Source organism: Camellia sinensis, chromosome 2 (assembly GCF_055761805.1).
Source record: "Camellia sinensis isolate YWXY chromosome 2, ASM5576180v1, whole genome shotgun sequence".
Taxonomy (NCBI): domain Eukaryota; kingdom Viridiplantae; phylum Streptophyta; class Magnoliopsida; order Ericales; family Theaceae; genus Camellia; species Camellia sinensis.
The window spans coordinates 114,519,834-114,541,217 of record NC_138962.1 but is presented as its reverse complement, the minus strand read 5'-3'; the positions used below and the strand labels follow the sequence as shown (position 1 = coordinate 114,541,217).

Genomic DNA, 21,384 nt, shown 5'->3' with positions numbered 1-21,384 from the left:
TCTTGGCACAGTGCTACTTGTGCTGGGTCGGGCCTGGTCTGGCCTAGATTTCGAGTCTTGGTTCTGATTCACAAATATTTGCATCTATGTTTGCACGTATCTACAAATGTATAGCGCTGCATTTCATAAGATTCCTTCTATGTAGCACAAACACTTTATTTTAGTTGCTGTATCTGTGTCTGACACTTGTTGCACATAGACACTCTTTGAACATGCTATGTGGTGTCTGATTTTTTTGTGCAAGACACATGTCATGTCATGACACTCCCTAGACACATTTGTAATATTAAAAGTTGTTAATTCAGGGTGTCGACACTACTGTGTCTTGGTGTCGACACTTGGTCTCTGAATTTCCATTATTGCGACACTGCTTTTTGGGGTCGACACTATGGAGAAAATGAAAACGGAATTTTGGAAAGAACAAAAACTCCCCCTATCATAAGGGCATCTTTTCAATACCAGTTTTTGTTAAAACTCAAGGCTCCCCTTGTCAAAAACAATGTAGTGCTCAAAAGACAATTTCAATGAAGTCAATTCAAATGATAAGATGAAAGCAGTGTCAAGTCCAATAAGAGATTGGCTTTTCAAAAGCAGTTTTTAATTAGTTAAGATAATTGGTGTAACTTAATTAAAAACAGCTTTTAGAAAAGCCAGTTTCTGTGTAATATTTTTGTTATTATTTTAATCAACTTTGGCAGGAAGAAAATGGCTTTAGACAAACTGTATTTTGGAAAACGGCTTTACAAATGCTGGTTTACCATATAATGGGAAAAAAAGTCAGTAACCCACCCTACAATGGGAATAAAGTTTTGTCCGTACCCTTGTCAAGGAAATGGGCCCTCTCTCTCCCCCCCCCCCCCCCCCTCTCTCTTCTTTAATTCTTACATTTTTCTTCTCGCAGATATCTATTTTCTTTCTAATCTATTATGCTTATCTACTTTGCCTTTGTTTCTAGGTTCTTGTCACACCATTACCTCCCTCTCCTATCTTCTCTCTCTCTCTTTCTTGCTTGACCATATCTTCTCTTTCTTTGTCATTCCTATAATTAGTCTATATCATCCTCTACTTTTCATTTTGTTTAATATTTTTATTATTGATTGGAAATATAATATCAAATAAGAATTAATAGCTGACTGACTATCTTCCTTCCTCGATAATATTAATGGAATAGAGAACAGAATTGCATTGTCTAATATTTTCCATGGCTGTGTAGACCATTATTTAATTTGTTCTGCCTGATGTTGCTGCTGGTTTCTATTAATGTGGCCGGACCACGATATCCATGTTTACAATATTTTTTGGGGTTCAACCTTTGTGTGGGTAAAAGAACTAAGGCATGTGTACTCATTTCAAGTAACTAAACTTTGCAGGAGATATTGAGTTGCTGAGGTTCTTAATTTCCAAAGGTGTAGGTGTTGATTCACAAAGTGATGCTGGTACACCTCTGATTTGGGCTGCTGGTCATGGCCAACCAGATTCTGTGAAAGTATTGCTAGAAAACCATGCTGATGTAAGCCACTATGCTTACAGTTTGTTTTATTTGTTTAATGTCTAATTTTTATTTAAATATATCTAAAAGGTTTATTTAGTTATTTAAATAAGTTAAAAGAATTTTATTAATAAGAGACACGGGGGTGCAACCCATACACAGATAAAAGGAAAGCCGAGTCAACTATACACCAAAAACCAATTTAAAAGCCTCTACAGAGTACAAAAATAGATTCAAAGACGGATTAACTGCCCTGAAAACCTTTTCAATCTCAAAACTGAAACTTCTTTGCCATCAATTCTATTCCTTCTCCCCACATAAGCCATAGTTTCCAAAGGGGCCGAGCACGAAAGCTTCTTCCTCCTCCCTACATGATCATGTCTCCAAGAGCAAAGACATGACCCCACAAGTCAAGAGAACGTCCAATCCACTCCAAACAAAAATAAGATCATGGACCAGAATTATCTTGCCATCTCGCAATAAAAGAAAAGGTGCCTCACATCTTCCTCATCACGTTCGCACAAACAACATGAATTGACATGCACTTGCTTCCTCCTTAAGTTGTCCATAATGAGGAACTTGCCATGAGTCATGTACCAAACAAGAAAGCCAACTTGGATGGTGCCTTAATAGCCCACACCTCTTTCCAAGGGAAGAAAGACCCTCTATGACCCTTGAGAGTATCATGGAAAGACTTGACAACATTAAAACTAGCCTAAAGAAGATCTCCTTCATCGAATGATATCACCTCCGTCAGCAGAGTGGTCAGCATATAAGCAAGCTAGAAGATCTTCTAGGTCCTCCAACTCCCAGTTATTTAGCTGCGTCCAAAGGGTAATATCCTAAAATACATGATCACCATCTTCAAATATTCGCTCACAGAAGCCTCCCAGTTACGAGCAACTTGAACAATATTAGGGTTGACCACCTCTAACCTGTCCTCCTTGCGTCAGCAATGGCTCCAAAACCTTACTAGATCCCCATTTACAAGAAAGAATCCCACACTTTTTGGATGCCTTCTCGGATTCATCCCATATTTGCACTCCACAACCCTGTGCCAATACCTCTCTCACAAGCAATATCCACAACTACTTCCCAAACAAAGCTTGATTCCAGATAGTAAGCCTGCAGATGCCCAGTCTTCCTTCTCTTATTGGAGGGTGGACTATATCCCAATCCAACACGTGATTTTTAAGTTCCTTGCCCTACACCATAAAGAAAATCACTGTGTTTTCTCCAACTGCTTCACCACCAAAACCAGAACAGTAAACAGAGACATGAAATAAGTAGGATGGTTGGATAATGTACTTCTAATCCAAGTCAACTTAGCTTCCTTAGAAAGTTGCCGCCTGTTTGATCTTGTAAGGTCGCCACCTTCGTTTCTAGCACTAGTAGAGATGCATCCAACTTCCCTTCAACAAAACTCTGTCGATACTCAACTTTGAGGCCTAACTTTGCCCAAGGAGGAACCATGAACCTCAAGCAGCCCTACCAATCTTGACCAATGGCAGAATTTGTTCTCCATCTGAAATGTTTATGCTTGGAAGGCCATCTGAAATGTTTATGCCAAGTTGTATCTTATGCTAACCCCAAAAGCCACCATACAAGTCCCATATCTTGAAAGACCTCCTCACACTAGTGAGTCAGCAGAGCCATAACACAAACCCAAACATCCTGTGGTTCCTATCCTGACTTGTAGAAACCCCCTATTGGACACCAATCAAGCAAGGGGTTGACTTTGACGGTCTAATCTCTCTGCAATATTCGTTGCGCTTCCACATCACCGTAAATACTAAGAGGTAAAAGGTATGTCCACTATTGAGAGACTGTACACCCACTGGAACCTCCGCTTTCTTTGGCCAGATTCGAATTGCCACAACCTCTGTGAAAGATCTCGATAGGCCCACCATACTTGGACTCCCTCCCAAGATTAACTCTTGCAACACCTTAGCAACACCCTTCCATCATTCATGGAACTCTAACTGAGGGATACATAACATCTCATGCTTCTTTCCCCCAGAAATCCCCCCCTCCAAAAAGGAATCCCTGATTGACAATGCCGTGAACCTCCAGCAACGTTTGGCCTCCTCGAGATGTCCTCTCCCCAACTGTCCACTAGAGGCTTTTTGATGAGCCATGACACTTCAAAACCCAACAGTGATATCATTCTCTGCATTAGTGGACCTCGTTTCGTCACCAAAGTTCTTTGATCAACCACATCGGCAACCACATCGAAAGTTTAGAAAACTGCTTGGGCTATTCTTCTCTGCATTTTGTTTGTTTGTTTGTTTTTTTAAATTCCTTAGAGATTACATAATTTCCATGTCACATGTTCACTTCATAAAGAACGAAAGTATGATGAGGGCAGATACGTAATTTTGAGGGGCCAAAATCCCACAGCTAGTGGGGCATTTTACAAAAATGAACAATGAGAACAGTGTGAATATGTTAATAATATATCCAGATACTAAAATTTTATATTTTACTTCTCTAGGAGATATATCTTGTTGTTTCAGATGACATAAAACTTTGTTTTTGTGTTGGTTTTGTATTTCCTTGTTTTGATCTTGCCTTTCAAAAATGTTTTGGGAGCAAATTTTTTAGTTAAAATTTTAATTGTGTTCAGTGTTGCAGTCTTGATCACTTGTCTGTTGTCCCTTGTATATTATTAGTTAATGCGTTGCATGGAAGATGAATAAGGGGAACTTGGAAATCTCATATTGGCCTAGTTGGGACCTTGTGTATTGTAATTTAGGTTTGTTATTAAGTCATAGTTTTATGCTTTCTATAAGTCAACATGCTGCTAGTTATATTTATTTCAGTTTTATTAGGTTCTAGACTCAAGGGGTGCCATTCTATTTACATTCATCTCTGCAGATTTACTTACTGATTTTATTTTATTTTATTTTTGTCTCTTTTAATTGGAAGTTTTTCTCTCTTTATAAAGCAGGAACATTTTTTTATTTTATTTTTATTTTTTGTATTATGTTTTATGTCTTCTCTAGTGTAATGCTTATTTCTTTAATCTTTTCCAGCCTAATGCTGAAACCGATGATAATATCACTCCACTGCTGTCATCTGTAGCGGCTGGTTCACTGGCATGCTTAGAGTTGTTGATTCAGGTTGTGTAATTTTCTTAATTCTGTGTTCTGTAGCTGCTTACTTGCATGCTTATCCTCCTTATTGCTGTTGCTTATAGTGTCTTGAGTTTGTTGACTTGCACAGGGATGATTTCTTCATTACTAGTTACAGAAAAGATTCAACTATCAGTTTTCCCACTTAGTTTTTGATTGAATTGCTTGTTTGCACATATGCCAATGTTTGATTTGTTGGGGAAGCTTATTTTGGAAATTTGCATCTAATCGTGTTAGTCAATCTTCAAATCACATGATTTGGTATATTTCTGGAGTATTCATACAGTTGAGCCTCTCATAATAAAAATGCAATATATTATTGATTATTTGTTGGACAACAGTTGCTTGGTAGATAATTGACAATTCTACCTTCTAATATGTTTTTTGAACTTTATTAGTCACACACCCATACAACTGAAGTGAGGCACCGATACACTTTGTGGTGGTCTCTTAGCTATTGGCAATGCATAAATTAGGAGGCATGGTTTTAATTTTAGTTAGTGTTATTTTGCTCCCTTTTTTTTTCCCCAGTGTTTTTAAATAAAAGATTCAATTTTCAAATAAAGACATAAATATTTATAACTATTTATTTGTATGTTTCTCCCGCATGTCATGTCTTGCATTTTTTTAGAATTTACATTTCAACATGTTGTATAGTGTCACATGTCATGTCGTGTGTCCATGTTTCTGAGCTTATGATCGTATTATTAATCATAAAATGTTGCACAATCATATGGTGATGCCTATTTTGTGTATTATGTTATGATGGTAAATGGAGGCAGCACTACATCTTTAGCAAAAAAGAATTGGAGCACTTCTTCGTATATTCACAATGTTTGTTGGAATATGGAAGTGTTAGAATATGGAATATTGTATATTTAATTTAGGAATTTAATTTTAGGGTTTGATTGTGTAATTATTTAATTCTTTTTTCATGTATCTTATATTGATTATATATAGACACGGTCTCACCCAAATTAGGGTAAGCCAATATTTTATAACTCTCTTCTTGTTATTAGAGCCAAACCCTAGCCACCCACCCAAACCCTAGCCACCCACCACTCTTGTCTTCTATTGCCGGCAGCCCTAAACCACCTACCCAGCCACCCGACAACCCTTCTTCTTCCCTCTTCCCAGCCAAAAGTTTTCCTCTTCCTTCTCAGCCCCTTGGCAGTCCCTTTTCCTCACTGCCGCAGCTTCCTTAGGTGCCGACTAGGCCCTCCCTGCCTTGGGTCTAGTGCGGCTTCCCCTCCTAGGTGTTGTTCTTCTCTCTTTACCCTTCTAGGGTTCATGTGCTGATGTGGTAAGCACTTTCTAGTTTGATTTTCTATTGTGTTGGGCTACCGGTGTGTTCGGTAGCATCTCTTTTGTGTGACGCCGCTACTTTGGCTTCGTCGTGTTTCAGCATGTCTGACTTTGTTACACAAACTCAGAGCATTATACCTCGTTCAGATGTTTCCTTGGCCTCCCATGTTCCGATTCATCGGATTACCAGTGTGTTGCTCACTGGTCGCAACTTCGCGGCTTGGAGTCAGTCTATACGTCTCTACCTTGGGGGTAGAGGCAAATCTGGATGGCTTTGGGAAACCGAGATACAACCTCCCGCTGATGATCCTAAGCGGGTTCAATGGGATATTGACAATTGCACCTTACTTGGTTGGATGTTCAACTCTATGAAAGAACGCATCTACAACATGTTTATGTACTGTGATACAGTTCCTCGGTTGTGGAGTGCTCTTACCCAGATGTACGCACATGCCCACAATAATGCTAGGATTTTTGAGCTCTGATACCAAGAAGAGAGTTATAAAATATTGGTTTACCCTAATTTGGGTGAGACCATGTCTATATATAATTAATATAAGATACATGAAAAAGGAATTAAATAATTACACAATCAAACCTTAAAATTAAATTCCTAAATTAAATATACAATATTCCATATTTCAACATTCCATATTCCAACACTTCCATATTTCAACATTTCGTATTCCAACAATGTTGTATGGAACAATTTGGTGGCATTTGTTAATGCTACCAACAAAAAGGATAACATATTTAGCTAGCTTATATGTTTTCAAAACATATAAAACAAAAACAATGACGATATATTTGATGAGTTGCTGTTGGGGGTGTTCATAGTCGGTTTGGTTCGGTTTGACACTAAATTTAGAACCAACCCAATTATATTCTGTTCCAAGTTTTTGGACCCAGAACCAAACTAATTATACACTAGAACCAACCCAACCCAATCCAATTAGCTCGGGTTGGTTTGGGTTAGAACCACGGTTCCACTATATTAAAAATAAGTGAATTAATCAATAATAAATAATTAAAATAAACAAGTCTTTAAACTTTAAACATAACACAAACAAAAAATAAAATATTATTGTTTAATGCAAGTCAATACAAATTAAATCCAACTCAAACTTAAACATAACCAGTACAAATTAAATCCATTAATACAACCAATACAAATTAAATCAATTACGAAATCCAACTCAAGCTTCTAGTCCTTTGTTCGTTCACTAATAATTTTTGTGTGTGGAATTTATTAGGAGCTACCAAGTCCATTGTAACAGACCAATTAAGTGACAACATATCAAATATAAATAAAATTGTAATATATATATATATATATATATGGTTGATTCTCGGGTTGGCTTGGTTTAGGCAAGACCTAAACCAAGAACCAGCCCAATCCTATTGGTTTGCTGATTTAAAGATCCAGAATCAAACCAATGCACTCAAAACCAACCCAACCCAACTCAAAGAGGTCGATTTGTTTTGGTTCTTCGGTTCATTGGGTAATTTGAACATCCTTACTTGCTGTAGGTGGTGATCAAAGGTGTGGAGTGGCTAAAGGTGGTTGGGCAGTGGGGGTGGCCTATTGTTGGTTGATCGGAGGTGGTCGCTAGCAGTGGGGGTGGCTACCAATGGTGGTGAACCGATGTGGTGGGGAGTGAGAAAGGAATGAAAACCTATTTTGAAAATGAATAAAAACACTTTTTTTCTTGGTTCCTAAAATTTTGAAAATTTTCGAAACTGTTATTTATTTATTTATTTTTGGAAATGATGGCAATTGACAAACTATTTTTTTTTTTTTATATTTTTCAAAATTTTTGAGAATAAAATTAGAAAATCGAAAACAAAAATTTTGTCAAACAAGCCCTTAGTTTTGTTATAAGGTTGGATTTTGTTTAGTCTATTCTTGTTTACATGTTCTTTTTATTAATTGTATTTTTCCATCCCACAATGTTAGTCCCTTTTGGGAGTTTCAACTTTTTAAGGGGACCTACAATAATGCATTCAAATTCAAATTTAAAGGCATTGGTTTGCCAAATTGTTTTATATTTCCATTTTTAAATATATTCATATTGTCACACATATTTGATAGTTTTGGAAAATTTAAAAATTTTATGCTTTGACTTTTGAAGGACTGACATTTCGGGACATACCAAATAGGGAAAAAGGACTAACAATGTGAGATAGAGGTCGGAGGGAGTAATAAAATAGGCTGAATGTATCACGAGCTAGTTAAGGGTTGTTTTTTTTTTTTTGTGTGTTCATTCCAACATTTGGCCATTAATATGATTTTAAGACAAATATAGTGATGGACCGTTCAAAAAAATGGGATGTTATATGAAGGATACAATGATTGATGATTCCCAAAATGAGATTAGAGGATTGATATGGCAATTTTTAGAGCATGATCAAGATGGTACAGGTACTCAACAAGAGCACGCACAATCAAATGACACAGGGCACAAGATCAACCTACTCCACTTGGTTCGAGATTTCATGGCTAAAGTTCAAACATCATTAGCTAGTTTTTTTAATCCAATGCCTCGAATCGGATCCCTACAATTTTAAATCTCCAACTTCGTTAGATGAGGTGGAACATCATTGTCTTCCAAGGATAAAGGAATGAGGCTAATTACTTAAATTGTTGAATGTTGCTTCATCAAAAAATCTTGTATGTACACAATTATGCATTGGTGTAAATATTAGTACACATTTTCTTAACAAACTTATGCCATTAGCTAGTTTTTTTTAATCCAATGTCTCGAACCAGATCCCAACAATTTAAAATCTCCAGCTTCGTTAGATGAGGTGAAACATCATCTTCCAAGGATAAAGGAATGAGGCCAATTACTCAAATTGTTGAACATTGCTTCATTAAAAAATCTTGTATGTACACAATCATACATTGGTGTAAATATTAGTACACATTTTCTTAACAAACATATGCCGTTCTGACTGAGGAAACTGAAGAAGCCTATCCCTAACTATACCACGATCCTGCAAGACATGGCATAGCACATTCCAGTTGTGTTTGCCACGATGATTTGTTGGGATTTATTCCATATTGATAAATCAAAAAAAAGGAAGCAAGGATGAGGCATCTTTTTACAAAAGGAAAATGAGAAAGAGCAAAACCCTAACAAGATAATCTTAAGCAAAAGCCTACATATCACGCACTGCCAACCAATTTTTAGCTAACAAAAAAAGTGGGACCCCCTTAAATAGAGAACGGAAGCACACCATGAACACACCGAAGAGAAAAAACAATCACGCATAGATTTAGATAGTTCGGCCCAAATTGCCTACATCACGGGAGAGAGAACTTCCACTATGAATAAAATAGAGAATACATGTGAGATTGTCAAAACACTAATAGAAAACCCGCAATCAACTGTCATAGGCGAAAATTAAGTCAACTTTGAACACAAATCCTTGATAGTGTTTGGGGAATTTGTCTTGGGAAGCAAGGTGATAGCAATACTATTCTAGCCTCTCAACATTCTACCTGAGCAAAAAATGCTTCACAGCTACCATCTATAAAGCACAGATACCTCTCAAGAGGCAACGTATAGGTGTTGGACACGTGTTGGACACGGACATGCGTCGGACACGCTGTGGACATATGTCGGACACTCTACCTAACGTGTTTCCTTTTTTTTTTTTTGTTGAATTTTTGTAGCTAGACACTATTCAGTCACTCTTGGACACGTTATGGACACGTTGGAGATAGAGAGAGAAACCTTATCCCATTGGGGATAGAGAGAGAGAAACCCTAACCATTGAAGACAGAGAGGGAGAAAGAGAAAGCGAAAGAGAAGGAGAAAGGGTGAAGAACCTGTTGAAACCCTAGATCGAGGATAGATCGAGGTATGTTCTTCCAATCTATATGTGTTTGACTCTCTCTTTCTCCTTTTGTTCGGTGCTCTCTGTTCGTCTTCTTTGAACTTGTTCATCGTCTCTCTGTTCGTCTTCTTTCTCTGGTTGTCTTCTTTCATCTCTCTCGCTGCATTCGACCCTCTTGCTTCTTTGTTCGACTCTCTCTTTTTTTGGGTGAACAGACTCTCTCTCTCTCTCTCTCTCTCCTCTTCTTGTGTTTGACCGTGTCTTAGACTCTCTCCCTCTTTTATTTGTTATTTCTTCTTTTTACCTTTTTTGTTTTTGGTAACAAAAAATATTCCCCTTTTTTACTTTATTTTTTATTTTATTTTTTTTAATATTCTTGTTTGCTAAACATTTAACATATAGAATAAATTATTTTTATTTGTAAACAAAAAAAAAAAAAATTATGAATGATATTTGATATTAAAATAAATAAATAAATAAATAAATAAAAATAATATATATTTTTTTAATTTTACATATAATAAATAAAAAAAAATTATATGTATTGGGCGTGTCCTTAGCGTGTCGTGTCCCTCATTTTTTAAAAATTTGCGTGTCCCTGTGTCCATGTCCATGTCCGTGTCCGTGCTTCATAGGCTACCCTTAAATCTGCCCCCATCACATTCCAATTCTTCTGGAAAAAAATTAGCATTAAACTCATCACGAGCTGGGGACTTGTCAGCTTTGATACTAAAAATTGCATCCTCCATCTCTTCTTCTGTTATTGGTCTAACAAGAGCACTTTTTTGCATATACTGCACTTGAGGCAATCCTATTCCTGCGAGAAATCACCTCCCTCTTCTTTCAGACTGAACTCAGACCCTAACAAGAGCTTGTAAAAAGAAATGATCTCTTCTTTAATCAACTTGGGATCCTCCAGAAAATCCCCATTAAGAGCTTTAAGACTTAAATTCTCATTCCCCATCCCATGGTTGCTCACCTTCTGGTGAAAAATCATGTGTAAGATTATGAAGTAGCATCATGCGTGCTACTGGTTGCATGTGATGTTGCATGTCCTTAATTGATGTCTATGACTAACATTTATCCTTGGGTTGACTGAAAATTTGGCTGAGCTAAAGTGACCTTTCATGTGGTTCTCATCATCTCTCAGTTTTATGGTGTTACTATCCAGCAATGGCATGGGTTGGTACACCTAAACAAGCATACAAGTGATTCTGTTTGTGCACCTTTGGGCCTGTCTTGAAATAATTATATTTCTTTATTTTATTAGAAATTGTGCTATTTCATGCTAGGACTGTACGACTCTTAATAGTGCTTTTCCTGTACAGGCAGGGGCTAAAGTGAATGTTACTGCAGGCGGAGCGACTCCTTTGCACATTGCTGCTGATAATGGAAGTCCAGAAATAATAAAATGTTTATTAAAAGCTGGATCTGATCCCAATGTCACTGATGAGGTTAGTCTTGCAGAATTTTTCTGTCTTTGCAGATTTCTCTCATACGGTTGCAGTTAGAAAACTTGATTTAGGAAGAGTACAGTATGTTTTAGGCATTCTGCTTACTTCATTTCTGGTCTAAATTATGATAAAGATTTGGTTTATCGAGTTGGCTTATTTGATGTATGTCCACTGTTACTGTATATATCCATATCTGTTTATGTAGCCAGTACCTTTTCTTTTAACTGTTCATCATTGCTTTGGGTTTCTTGTGAAGCTTAAATTGGATGGCTTGCCCATAATATTAGAGAGTGACACCTGAACGTAGTGGAAGTGAGAAATTTGCTTAGGTTAGAGTTAGAAATCAGATATGGTGAAGGTGAAGTAAAGTTAATCTTTCATTGGTGGGACTGAAAGACGATCCTGTTATTAAAACAGAGTGACATATTTCTTTCATACTTGGAACTCCCTGAAAGAAAATGTTTTTATTGTGTTTCCTAACTTATGGACTATTTTCTGTTTCTCCATCTCAGTCTTTCAAATGTTTTCTTTCCTTCATTATTCATTCTGTTATTTATTTATTTATTTATTTATTTTTTTATAAATGGAGTAAAAAGCTCAAGTTTTGAAATGCTCTAAACACCCTCTTCCTCTTTTTTTTTTGGTGCATTGGAACCTGCATGGGTCTCACCTGTGAATGTTCAAATAAGTATCTGATGCTGAGCTGTATGATAATCTCCAATATCTTCGGACACACAATTATATGAAGGTGGTTCTTGTCAGTGTCTAGGACCTGGACCAGAATGGGTGTTAAATAATTGAAACGATCAATTTGTCTTGGTATGGAATGAGAGATTGTTTCTAGAGCAACATGGCAACCTATAAATTATTGGTAAACATTATTTGAGGTTCCATATATACTTGTGTACCAGTACATTGATGTTGTTAAATTGCAGTAGATAATTTTCTGCATATACTTACCCCCTCCTGGCCCGCATCCAGAAAAACAAAGAAAGAAAAGAGCTCATGTGGGAGGAACAAACTCTTGTCATGAGTTTTTTCATTCAACGCGAACTGTGGCATGATCAGGCAATTGAACTGTTGGACTGGTGGACCTGATTCCTCTTTGGTCTAGCCTCTAGTTTATTTTACAGTCATCAAGGACACTCTCGCAAAATGAAATCTTCTTTCCCACTCTTTCTTCAACTTTTTTCAATTTTTTTGTGTGTGGTGTGTAGATAGACAGTCATGAGAAAAAATTTGGTTACTTGGGTATCAAGAAGCAGACATTGGTGGTAAGATCCAGTGTCTCTAGTAGAGGGCCATGGCTCATGGTACTTGTGAGCTTCTGTCGCTTCAGACTTTGCTAGAAGATCTCGGAGTCTATTGTGGTGAACCATAAAGTTGTATTGTGAAAATAAAGCTACCATTAGTATTGTTCATAATCCAGTTCAGGTTGATAGAACCAAGCATACATTGATTGGCATGCACTTCATCAACGAGAAGATGAATAAGGGATTAATTTGTCTGCCTTTTGTGAAATTAAAAGGTCAGTTAGCTAAGCAAAAGCAGGTAGCTGAGTTTTTGCTGAAGGTCTTAGTAGTAAGTTTTTTTACCCTATTGTTTGCAAGTTGGGTTTGCAAAAAATCTTTTTGCCAACTCGAGGGAGACTGTTATAAGTTGTGTTTTTACTTTATTTAGTTGCTAGTAGCCTATGCAGCAATTATGTACTTTGGATGACTATAATACAAATACATATGCAATGAAAGAAAACCCTAATTTTTGGGTCTCTCATTAGCCGTTTACTGTATGCCTATGCGGCAATTATGTACTTTGGATGACTATAATACAAATACAAATGCAATGAAAGAAAACCCTAATTTTTGGGTCTCTCATTAGCAGTTTACTGTATGTCTGTCTCTGTCTCTCTCTCCCTCTCTCCTGTTTTCATCTCCCGCGCTAAATCTAACTCTAAAAACCAGAAAAAGGTAGAGACACCTAAAACAGGAAATCCCTAAGTATGCATTACATCCCCCCCCCCCCCGGGGCGCTTTTTTTCTTTGTTTTTTTTTCCTTCTTTTGGGTGGTTGTACTTGATGTTCCTTCCCTTTTTCTCTTGAAAATTCCCATTTTCTTCTTCTAGATGCTTGAACATCTTTTACATGCTGGATGGATTTAAGCATAAAAGTTCAGTAAAGCATGTAATATTGTTTTATTTACATTGCCTTTTATTGTCTCAACAAATACAACAATTGTCTCTGCTTCAAATTTATGTTAACATGGAATTTGAATATATATATATATATATTAGATACCATATACGATGCTTTATTGTCGAAAAGAGATAGTATCGTTCTCTTATTTAATTGAGAATAAAATGAAAAACTCAAGCAGAAAATCTCCTTGATTCTGATGATGCATCTTCTTTCCATTATAGGATGGGCTCAAGCCTGTGCAGGTTGCTGCAGCAAGAGGTAACAGGACAGCTGTTGAGATTCTGTTTCCCTTAACTTCACAAATTCAAACTGTTCCAGAGTGGACTGTTGATGGAATACTTGAACATATGCAATCTGAAACTGGAAAAGAACAGGTACTCAGATCTTCTGCCTTTTTACATAGCTTTGTGTTCTTTATCATTTAATTCAGGATCGAGGCTTACACCCTATCACAAATGCTTCTAGAAAAGAGACAAAATCACCGTTAACAACTTATGCGGGGAGTCTGGAGGAAGCCTTGTACTTGGCAGTGTTGCTTCACATATGGCATGATATATATTGACACACTATCTACAAGGCTAAAAAATCTTAACAAATTTATGAAATTTTCTAAGTTTTAGAGACGTGATAATGGAGCAATAAAGTTGGCAAAGCGCACCATTTAACTCATCCAACATTGTCCAAATTGCATGTGCGGCCGTGACCAAGTTCATTATTCTACTATACTATTAAATATAAAATATGTAGACACTGAATGAAAAATAATCCAACTAGTTACAAATATACGGCTATTAAGTACCATCCTTAAATATGCTTCTCAGCACTTTCAATCACATTCTCAATGTGCTGTCTTCAATCCTACTGAAATTGATTAAAAGATATGTATATATGTGGATTTTATATAAAAATTAGGTAAAAACTGTTCAATTTATAGGAATGAGAATGAGATTGTAATAAAAAAGCAGTATAACTGAAAAATGTCTTGCATCATGTGGTAAGAGCATACAAGTTAATTTTGTTTTCTAGTAGGATATGTATGATCTTGTGGACATTGGTAGAGCACACAGGTTCAAACTTTGAATTATTAAATTAGTTGTTACATTTTAAAACACAAAATATTCATGATTTTAAAACATAAAAAATCCAATGGACATTGGTAGAGCACACAGGTTCAAACTTTGAATTATTAAATTAGTTGTTACATTTTAAAACACAAAATATTCATGATTTTAAAACATAAAAAATCCAATTTTCTAGAAAAAGGCCCTTAGCAAAATATGACATTGGGTTCCAAGTTGTATGTGTTCCCAAGTTCATATTTGTTGAACTTGTGACTATAAACTATTTGGTTGATTTTCCATATTTAGTCAATTTACTAAGAAAATAAAAATAAAAAAAATTATTGTTTTACATATATATGTTAAAAAAAACCCAAATCAAAGCATGTTGTTTACTCAAGAAATGAGTAATGGTTGAGTGTCAGGAGACCGACTTTGCTAAAGAATATGTATTAGCTGTCATTCTAAACCTTGTTTTTAGGTGGACATTGTGTATGTGCTTTGCTTTTTATATATCCATAATTTTAAGCAGAATTATGCTTAGTACACCAGTGGCTCTTTTGTTTCCTAATTTATTTTGAATTGAAAAGCAAAAAGTGAAAGCCTTGACATGTTATATCTTTATTTTGCAATATATTAACAATTCAGGTTATATATGCTCATCTTTGCTGATATTTTACGGAGTCAAAATATTTTAAATTTTAATAGTTAGAATGTAAAATGAGGAAATTTAGGGTTAGGAAGAAGAAGGGGAAGGATTTTTTATATATCTCATAATATTGTGCTCAACCCTACATCAGTACATTAGCAAAATATATATATACAAACCCTAATATTGCAATATGACCATTGTACCCTCAATTTAAGTAAATATTAACAATAGAATAGAAATAACTATTCTAACATTAATCACTTTGTAGCACGATACAATAGCATTGCAGCACCTGCTATGAATGAGGCACAAGAGGCAATGTTTTGAACCTTGCTTTTTGGACAATTATATATATATGTATCTTTTGTCCCGTATCCGTTTATATATTGCAGTATAGAATACCATTTTTTGTTTATTTTAAATCAACTAGCAAAAATAAAAAGCCACATGGATGTCTTTCTGGGTGTTTTCCATTCATAGGAGGGGAGCTTTGAATGTGATTTGATTTTGATTCTACTTTGAATTCCTACACATTGTCCATTTTACTCTACTCAAAAAATAAAGGCTAAACTAACTCTCAGCATTTCCTATTTTTTTGTATTAACTTTGAGGTGTGCAAATTGCAGGAAGAGAAAAAGGAAATTAAATTACAGAGGGATGCTATCACACCAAAGCAAGATATGGTTGAGGTGCAGTGTCAACCATTATTGACCTTTTTAAATTGATTTTGACATACTCAGCTTTGTTTCTGTTGCAATGTTGCTGACCTCTTCTGAACATTCATAAACAATCATTCATGTCTTTGGACAGAATTGTTAGTAGCAAATCTATAGTGACAAATTCTGTTGTCAAAATGCCATTTGTAACAAATTCATTAACTAATGTATTGAGGATTAATTAGAGAAATTTAGAATGATCTAAACAGGATAAGAGTGATGCTACAACCTTTGTGCATATTGCCAAAGGTGTTAGGTATGTACCCAATCTTTCCCTTCCCAAGCACACATTAATGTGTACTATTGGGCGTTGTGTTTTAAAGTATTTCTTGTATCGGCCAGCTATTAAAACTAACTGATAAATTTGTTTCAGTTAGGTTGTTGAGTTGGGGAAGGATTTATGAGCCTGAGTTGACAAGTAGATTGTAGGCTTATGCTAAAAGTTTGTTATTGTTAAATAATTTCAAAAAAAAAAAAAAAAAAAAAAAAAATTCAAAATAATCATAGCAAGAACTAATGTAGCTGTTAGCTAAATTGGCCTTGATGTTTAGATTGATTTAAGCTATTGCTTTATACTCATGAGTGGAAGAATCGTTCATTCATTTTTTGTAATAGTCCCTCCACCTGTAAAAGGATCGTTATCTTTCTGTTTCCTCTTTTTGTTGTGTCAAAAAAAATTTACTATCTTGGCCTTAGTAGCAGGAAACTCCCATAGGGTCCTTGTTCCTGCCCTCACTCAACCTTAAACCTTTCTTTAGGGCCCTCGCTCCTGCTCTCAGTTCGTGCAACTATGTCATGGCTGCAAATTGTCATCCTTAGTTATCTGGAACATTGGTGCTATATTGAAAAACTTGTATTGTAGGTGTTTGACACTGAAAAATGTTGAATCTCTTCTCAGGTGACTCCTGAGGCAAAGAAGAAAGCTGCAGAAGCAAAATTGAGAGGAAATGATGCCTTCAAACAAAAGGACTATTTGACAGCCGTTGATTCTTACACACAGGTGCCAATTATTTTCATTTGCTCTGCTCTGCTCTGCTGTGTGTGATTATCATCATCTTGCAAGTTCCATAGCTAGCTTGCAGGGCTTGTGATTATAAGAGACAATTTCTATCCTTAATTGTGTGTATGGAGAATCCAGGTGTTTAATAGATTGTGGGACCTTAGTTGCACGAAGTGGGGACGGGAGTGGGAATGGGTGTGGGTGCGGGGAAGCGAGAGCATTCGGGAGCACCTATTGAAGCCTGTATATATTTCATATATTAACTATATAAATATATTCTAACAATTATTTTTCTACGTAGTTGTAAAATGTGTTAAATTATGAATAAATACTTGAGACTGATGTCAATTACAATTTGTCTTTGTCAAGTATGAATAAATATTATGTATGTAGAAAGTACTTTAATAAGTTTAAGTCATTTTTCTTTTGTTTCTTTGATATTTGTATGTTTAAGTGTTTCTATCTAGAAATGCTACCGGAAAAAGAGGAAATGAGACTCGAGTTTCTGGAAATGTTTCAAGAGGGAGTTCCATGGAAAATTCAGAAAAAGATAAAAAAGAGAAAGAAAAGAAGATTGAATGGATTATCCAGAACTTGCTATCGCTGCCGTCGCACGAACCATTTATGATGGCCGCGTCTGGGTGGATGGTGGTGCTACCATTCCTTTAGGATACCTTTGGGAGTGAGCTTTTTCATCGACGGGAGCGAGTTTCTTGGGAGTGCAAAAAGGCATTTCTCATTAAAAAACATCACCTAAGTTGGAGTTTCCTGCTAGTAAGTGGGGACCTTCTGGAAATAGTGGTAGGCAGTAAATGTCATAAAACACCAAGGATGGATAGGGAGATAGCCGATGCAGTCTTAGTAGAGAGAGTGGGAGATTTGCCTCTATGAAGGAATGGTATGGTCAATCTCAAGGAGGGAGTGAGCTCCCATATCACCTCGTCCCAGCCATCCCGGATGCCCGTCATCCACACTTATTATGTGAAACAAATAAATGAGAATATTCTTTCAGGTTGGGAAGTTTATAATATCAATTGATATATCCATATTCTTCGGAGATTGATATGTTGTTATGTGTGTATTTTCTAGACATTGATATTTTGATTTATTGATATATTTTATTATGATTTTAATTTCTGAATCTGGATTTCTCCCCAAACGATATCTATATTTTGTGATATATTGATATCATCTAGGTTGTTTATATCCTCTATTGATTTTATGTTTTCATCTTTGCACTTTCCAATTGCCACCCACGGTCCTGTACTGAATCTAACATTTTAGATCGTAGGTTTCATATGCAGGTGATGGCAATTTATGCCATAGTTTTGATTAGAATGATTCAATTCCTGCTTTGATTAACTTGCACAAGCCTGAATGTGGAGGTCTTGTGTGTGTGTGTGTGTTTTTTTTGGGGGGGGGGGAGAGGAGACTACTCTGGGGCATGTGTTGTCCTCCCATCCCACATGCACTGGAAATGTTTAGAGAGCTTTTAGCACCAAGAACTGCTACAGTAAAATTCAGTTGAGTGCTGAGATGTAATATAGGAGAAATCTAATTTTCTTATCTGAGTCGGCTAGGTAGGTTCTGCTAGTTGGTTCTAAAAAAATGGTGATGTTTGGAAGTAGCTCAAATGATGAAATATTCTTGAAATAGATAAAATAGTAGTGGAAATGTGATAAAATTGTTACATGAGGAAATTACCTGAATAGAAGTTGAGGGTTTAAAAAATTGTAGAAATTAAGTTTACATCAATTTGTTCTCTGTGCCCCAATATTTGATGAGTCTTATGTTTATACTTCCCTAACGATGTTTTCAGAATTTAGTGCCAATAATAAATATGTTACTTGTACTTTTGAAGCTATATCGAGTCAGACTAAGTTGTTTTATGCTGATGGATTTACAGGCAATTGATTTTGATCCCACTGATGCTACTTTGCTTTCCAATAGAAGTCTTTGTTGGATTTGTTTAGGACAAGCTGAGCATGCCTTGAATGATGCAAAGGCCTGCAGAGCACTAAGACCGGATTGGCCGAAGGCTTGCTACCGGGAAGGTGCAGCTTTACGTTTATTACAGGCATGCTCTTGTTCTTTTAAATGCTTTTCCTTCAAATTAAAATTTTAGTAATAAATCTTTATTGTTTTATCTGATGTTTTTTTCTCATGCTTCATATTTATAGAAGTTTGATGAGGCAGCCAATTCTTTTTATGAGGGCGTGACGCTTGACCCTGAAAATAAGGCTCTTGTAGATGCTTTCAGGTTAGTGGGAAAATTCTCTGGTTTCAACTGCTGTTATTGCTTGCGCACTCGTGGTTTTTTTTTGCTTTCAGGTCTTTTTCCTTTTTCTGTGAGGTGGTCTTGTAAACCCAGGTCATTACATGTGAGTCTGACCATACAAATCATTTAAAATCTGCAAATTAATTGAAAAAAAAATGTATAACAATGACAGTAACTGGGTAGAGAAATCTGGCACAGAAAAGTAACCTGGTATACATTTTCCCTTGCGCTCTGTTTGTTTCAGCTCTATTATGGAAATTTTTTTCAAGAAAAAGCATTTCCTATATTTGGTTGCGTCCTTGAAACTAATGTACTAATGGTTATTATATTAGTGATGTCTTGTTTTTTTTCAGTTGAATAGATGGGTGAGAAAAAATTTGATTGATTGATGTGTAAGGGTGTGAGAGAGTGAGATGGTGGCAGTGGTGGTAGTGGCATGGCACTGGCAGGACTTTAATCCAGAAAACATTTTCCACTAAGAAAACATTTTCCCCCTCTTAATAGTGGAAAACATTTTTACATGCAAATAAGCTTGTATTCCATTGACTACAGAAAATGTTTTCCGTTGAACTTTAGTTTGCACCTGTATCAAACCCCAGAAAATGTAGAAAATGTTTTCCACTTAAATGAACATAGCATTATTATGTTATCAGTACCATCTTTTGAGTAAACCTCAGGTCTTCAAAAACCAGAACAAGTGTTGTTTTTGCTAGCAAGAACAACGGCAGTGCAAAGTCGGACAAATTCATTGCTATTGTAAATTTTTCTAGAGAATTCACACTGTTTACTGCTTGTGGAATTCTTCTGAAAATACTGAATCCATGTTTCATTAATTCATTGGAATGTTGTGCATCATTTGATATTTCTGACCTTTGAAGAATATTGTTAGAATCTTTCATGCTTACACCAAAACGAGGCAAACCTAATTTGGGTAACATCTTGTTATTTCTGGGTGTTGATGTCAATGTGAATCAACTTATCAATAATATCTAAATGCGAAAAGACTTTTGACATCATTATCTTGGCATATGCACTGAAATGCATTTGCAATGCGGTTTTGATCGTGTATATAAACGGAAAGCTTAACAAAAGCAACTAGTAAACCTACATTTTTGGGTATAGAAACATTGCGATTAGTATAAAGATCTTGTCCTTTGTCCAAGGGTAGAACTCGTTAAATTTTTTCTAATTGGCCTTTGTGTGCAGGGAAGCTGTTGAAGCTGGGAGGAAGTTTCATGGTACAGACCAGCAAAAATCATAGAGGTGTTTGCTTGTATATCAATGGAGAGAGATGTGGGACTGAAACAATGCTTGATGACACTGAAATTTTGTTCTCTTGAGATTTGTCTTTTTTATTTACTTATTTTGAACTCCTGTAAAAACTTGTTCGCTTGTGCACGGCTTCTCTAATTATAATGGTTGATTTTATTGCTTTATTTTTTTGTTGCTATACTCAAGTGGTGTGCCTTATCTTAAAGATTCCATAACCAATCAAGCAATGATTTCAAGGGAAAAAAAATCAGTAAATTTCCCGTCTCCCAGATAGTTCACTGATATATGCTCACACTAATGGATTTTTGTTTTTCCCCCGAGAATGTACCTTTCATTTTTTTGGTTGACTAAAAAATTTCATCTCAATTGTTTACAAAATTTGTCCTGAAATGTGTGGGTGGGTGGGTGGGTGTGTGTGTGTGTGTGAGAGAGAGGGCGGTGGGTAGTCTTCGAGTGTGGCTCTATTTGATGCAATTTATTATGATTATGATTATTATTATTATTATTATTATTATTATTATTATTAAGTCATTTAAAATGATTAAAAAATACTTGACATTGAAAAAAAGTGTAAATCAAAGTGTTTTTGGCACTATTCATTATCAGGCTCAATATTTATTCTCTCTTCTTACACTTTTTACTTTGCATTTTCGTGCCTGATCTTATTTGTTTGAATCAGTTGTTCTTTCATTCTATTTCATATTAAAATCAACAATGGACAATAAATGAGATTTTTATTTGATATTTTTATCATTTTTCATTATTTGGTTTATGGAATTGATTTAGAAATTCAGTACTAAGCAAATTATATTTATTCGGAAATAGGGTTGTAAATCTGGCCTGGCTGGGCCGAGTTGGGTCGGGCCCACCTTGGCCTAGCTCGGCCCATGTCGAGTCTCGCGGGCTCCTATTAAAATTCGGGTTGGGTTGGATCACGGGTCAAAAAATTAAGCCCATGCCCAAGGATGTTTGGGCCTTGGCTAGGTCA

At 35.9% G+C, this 21,384-nt stretch overlaps 1 protein-coding gene across 1 annotated transcript in view; it reads left to right on the top strand.

Annotated features, from left to right (window-relative positions):
- Window positions 1–20,581, top strand: part of TPR10 (ankyrin repeat family protein) — a 28,879-nt gene extending 8,298 nt beyond the window's left edge. The window contains exons 5-13 of the mRNA XM_028247293.2: window positions 1,371–1,510; window positions 4,525–4,611; window positions 11,100–11,225; window positions 13,642–13,794; window positions 15,757–15,819; window positions 16,745–16,846; window positions 18,753–18,923; window positions 19,027–19,106; window positions 20,331–20,581. Coding sequence (XP_028103094.2) covers window positions 1,371–1,510; window positions 4,525–4,611; window positions 11,100–11,225; window positions 13,642–13,794; window positions 15,757–15,819; window positions 16,745–16,846; window positions 18,753–18,923; window positions 19,027–19,106; window positions 20,331–20,385 — 977 coding nt within the window. The 3' untranslated portion in view covers window positions 20,386–20,581. The remainder of the gene's footprint in view (window positions 1–1,370; window positions 1,511–4,524; window positions 4,612–11,099; window positions 11,226–13,641; window positions 13,795–15,756; window positions 15,820–16,744; window positions 16,847–18,752; window positions 18,924–19,026; window positions 19,107–20,330) is intronic.
- Window positions 20,582–21,384: the final 803 nt, after the last annotated feature.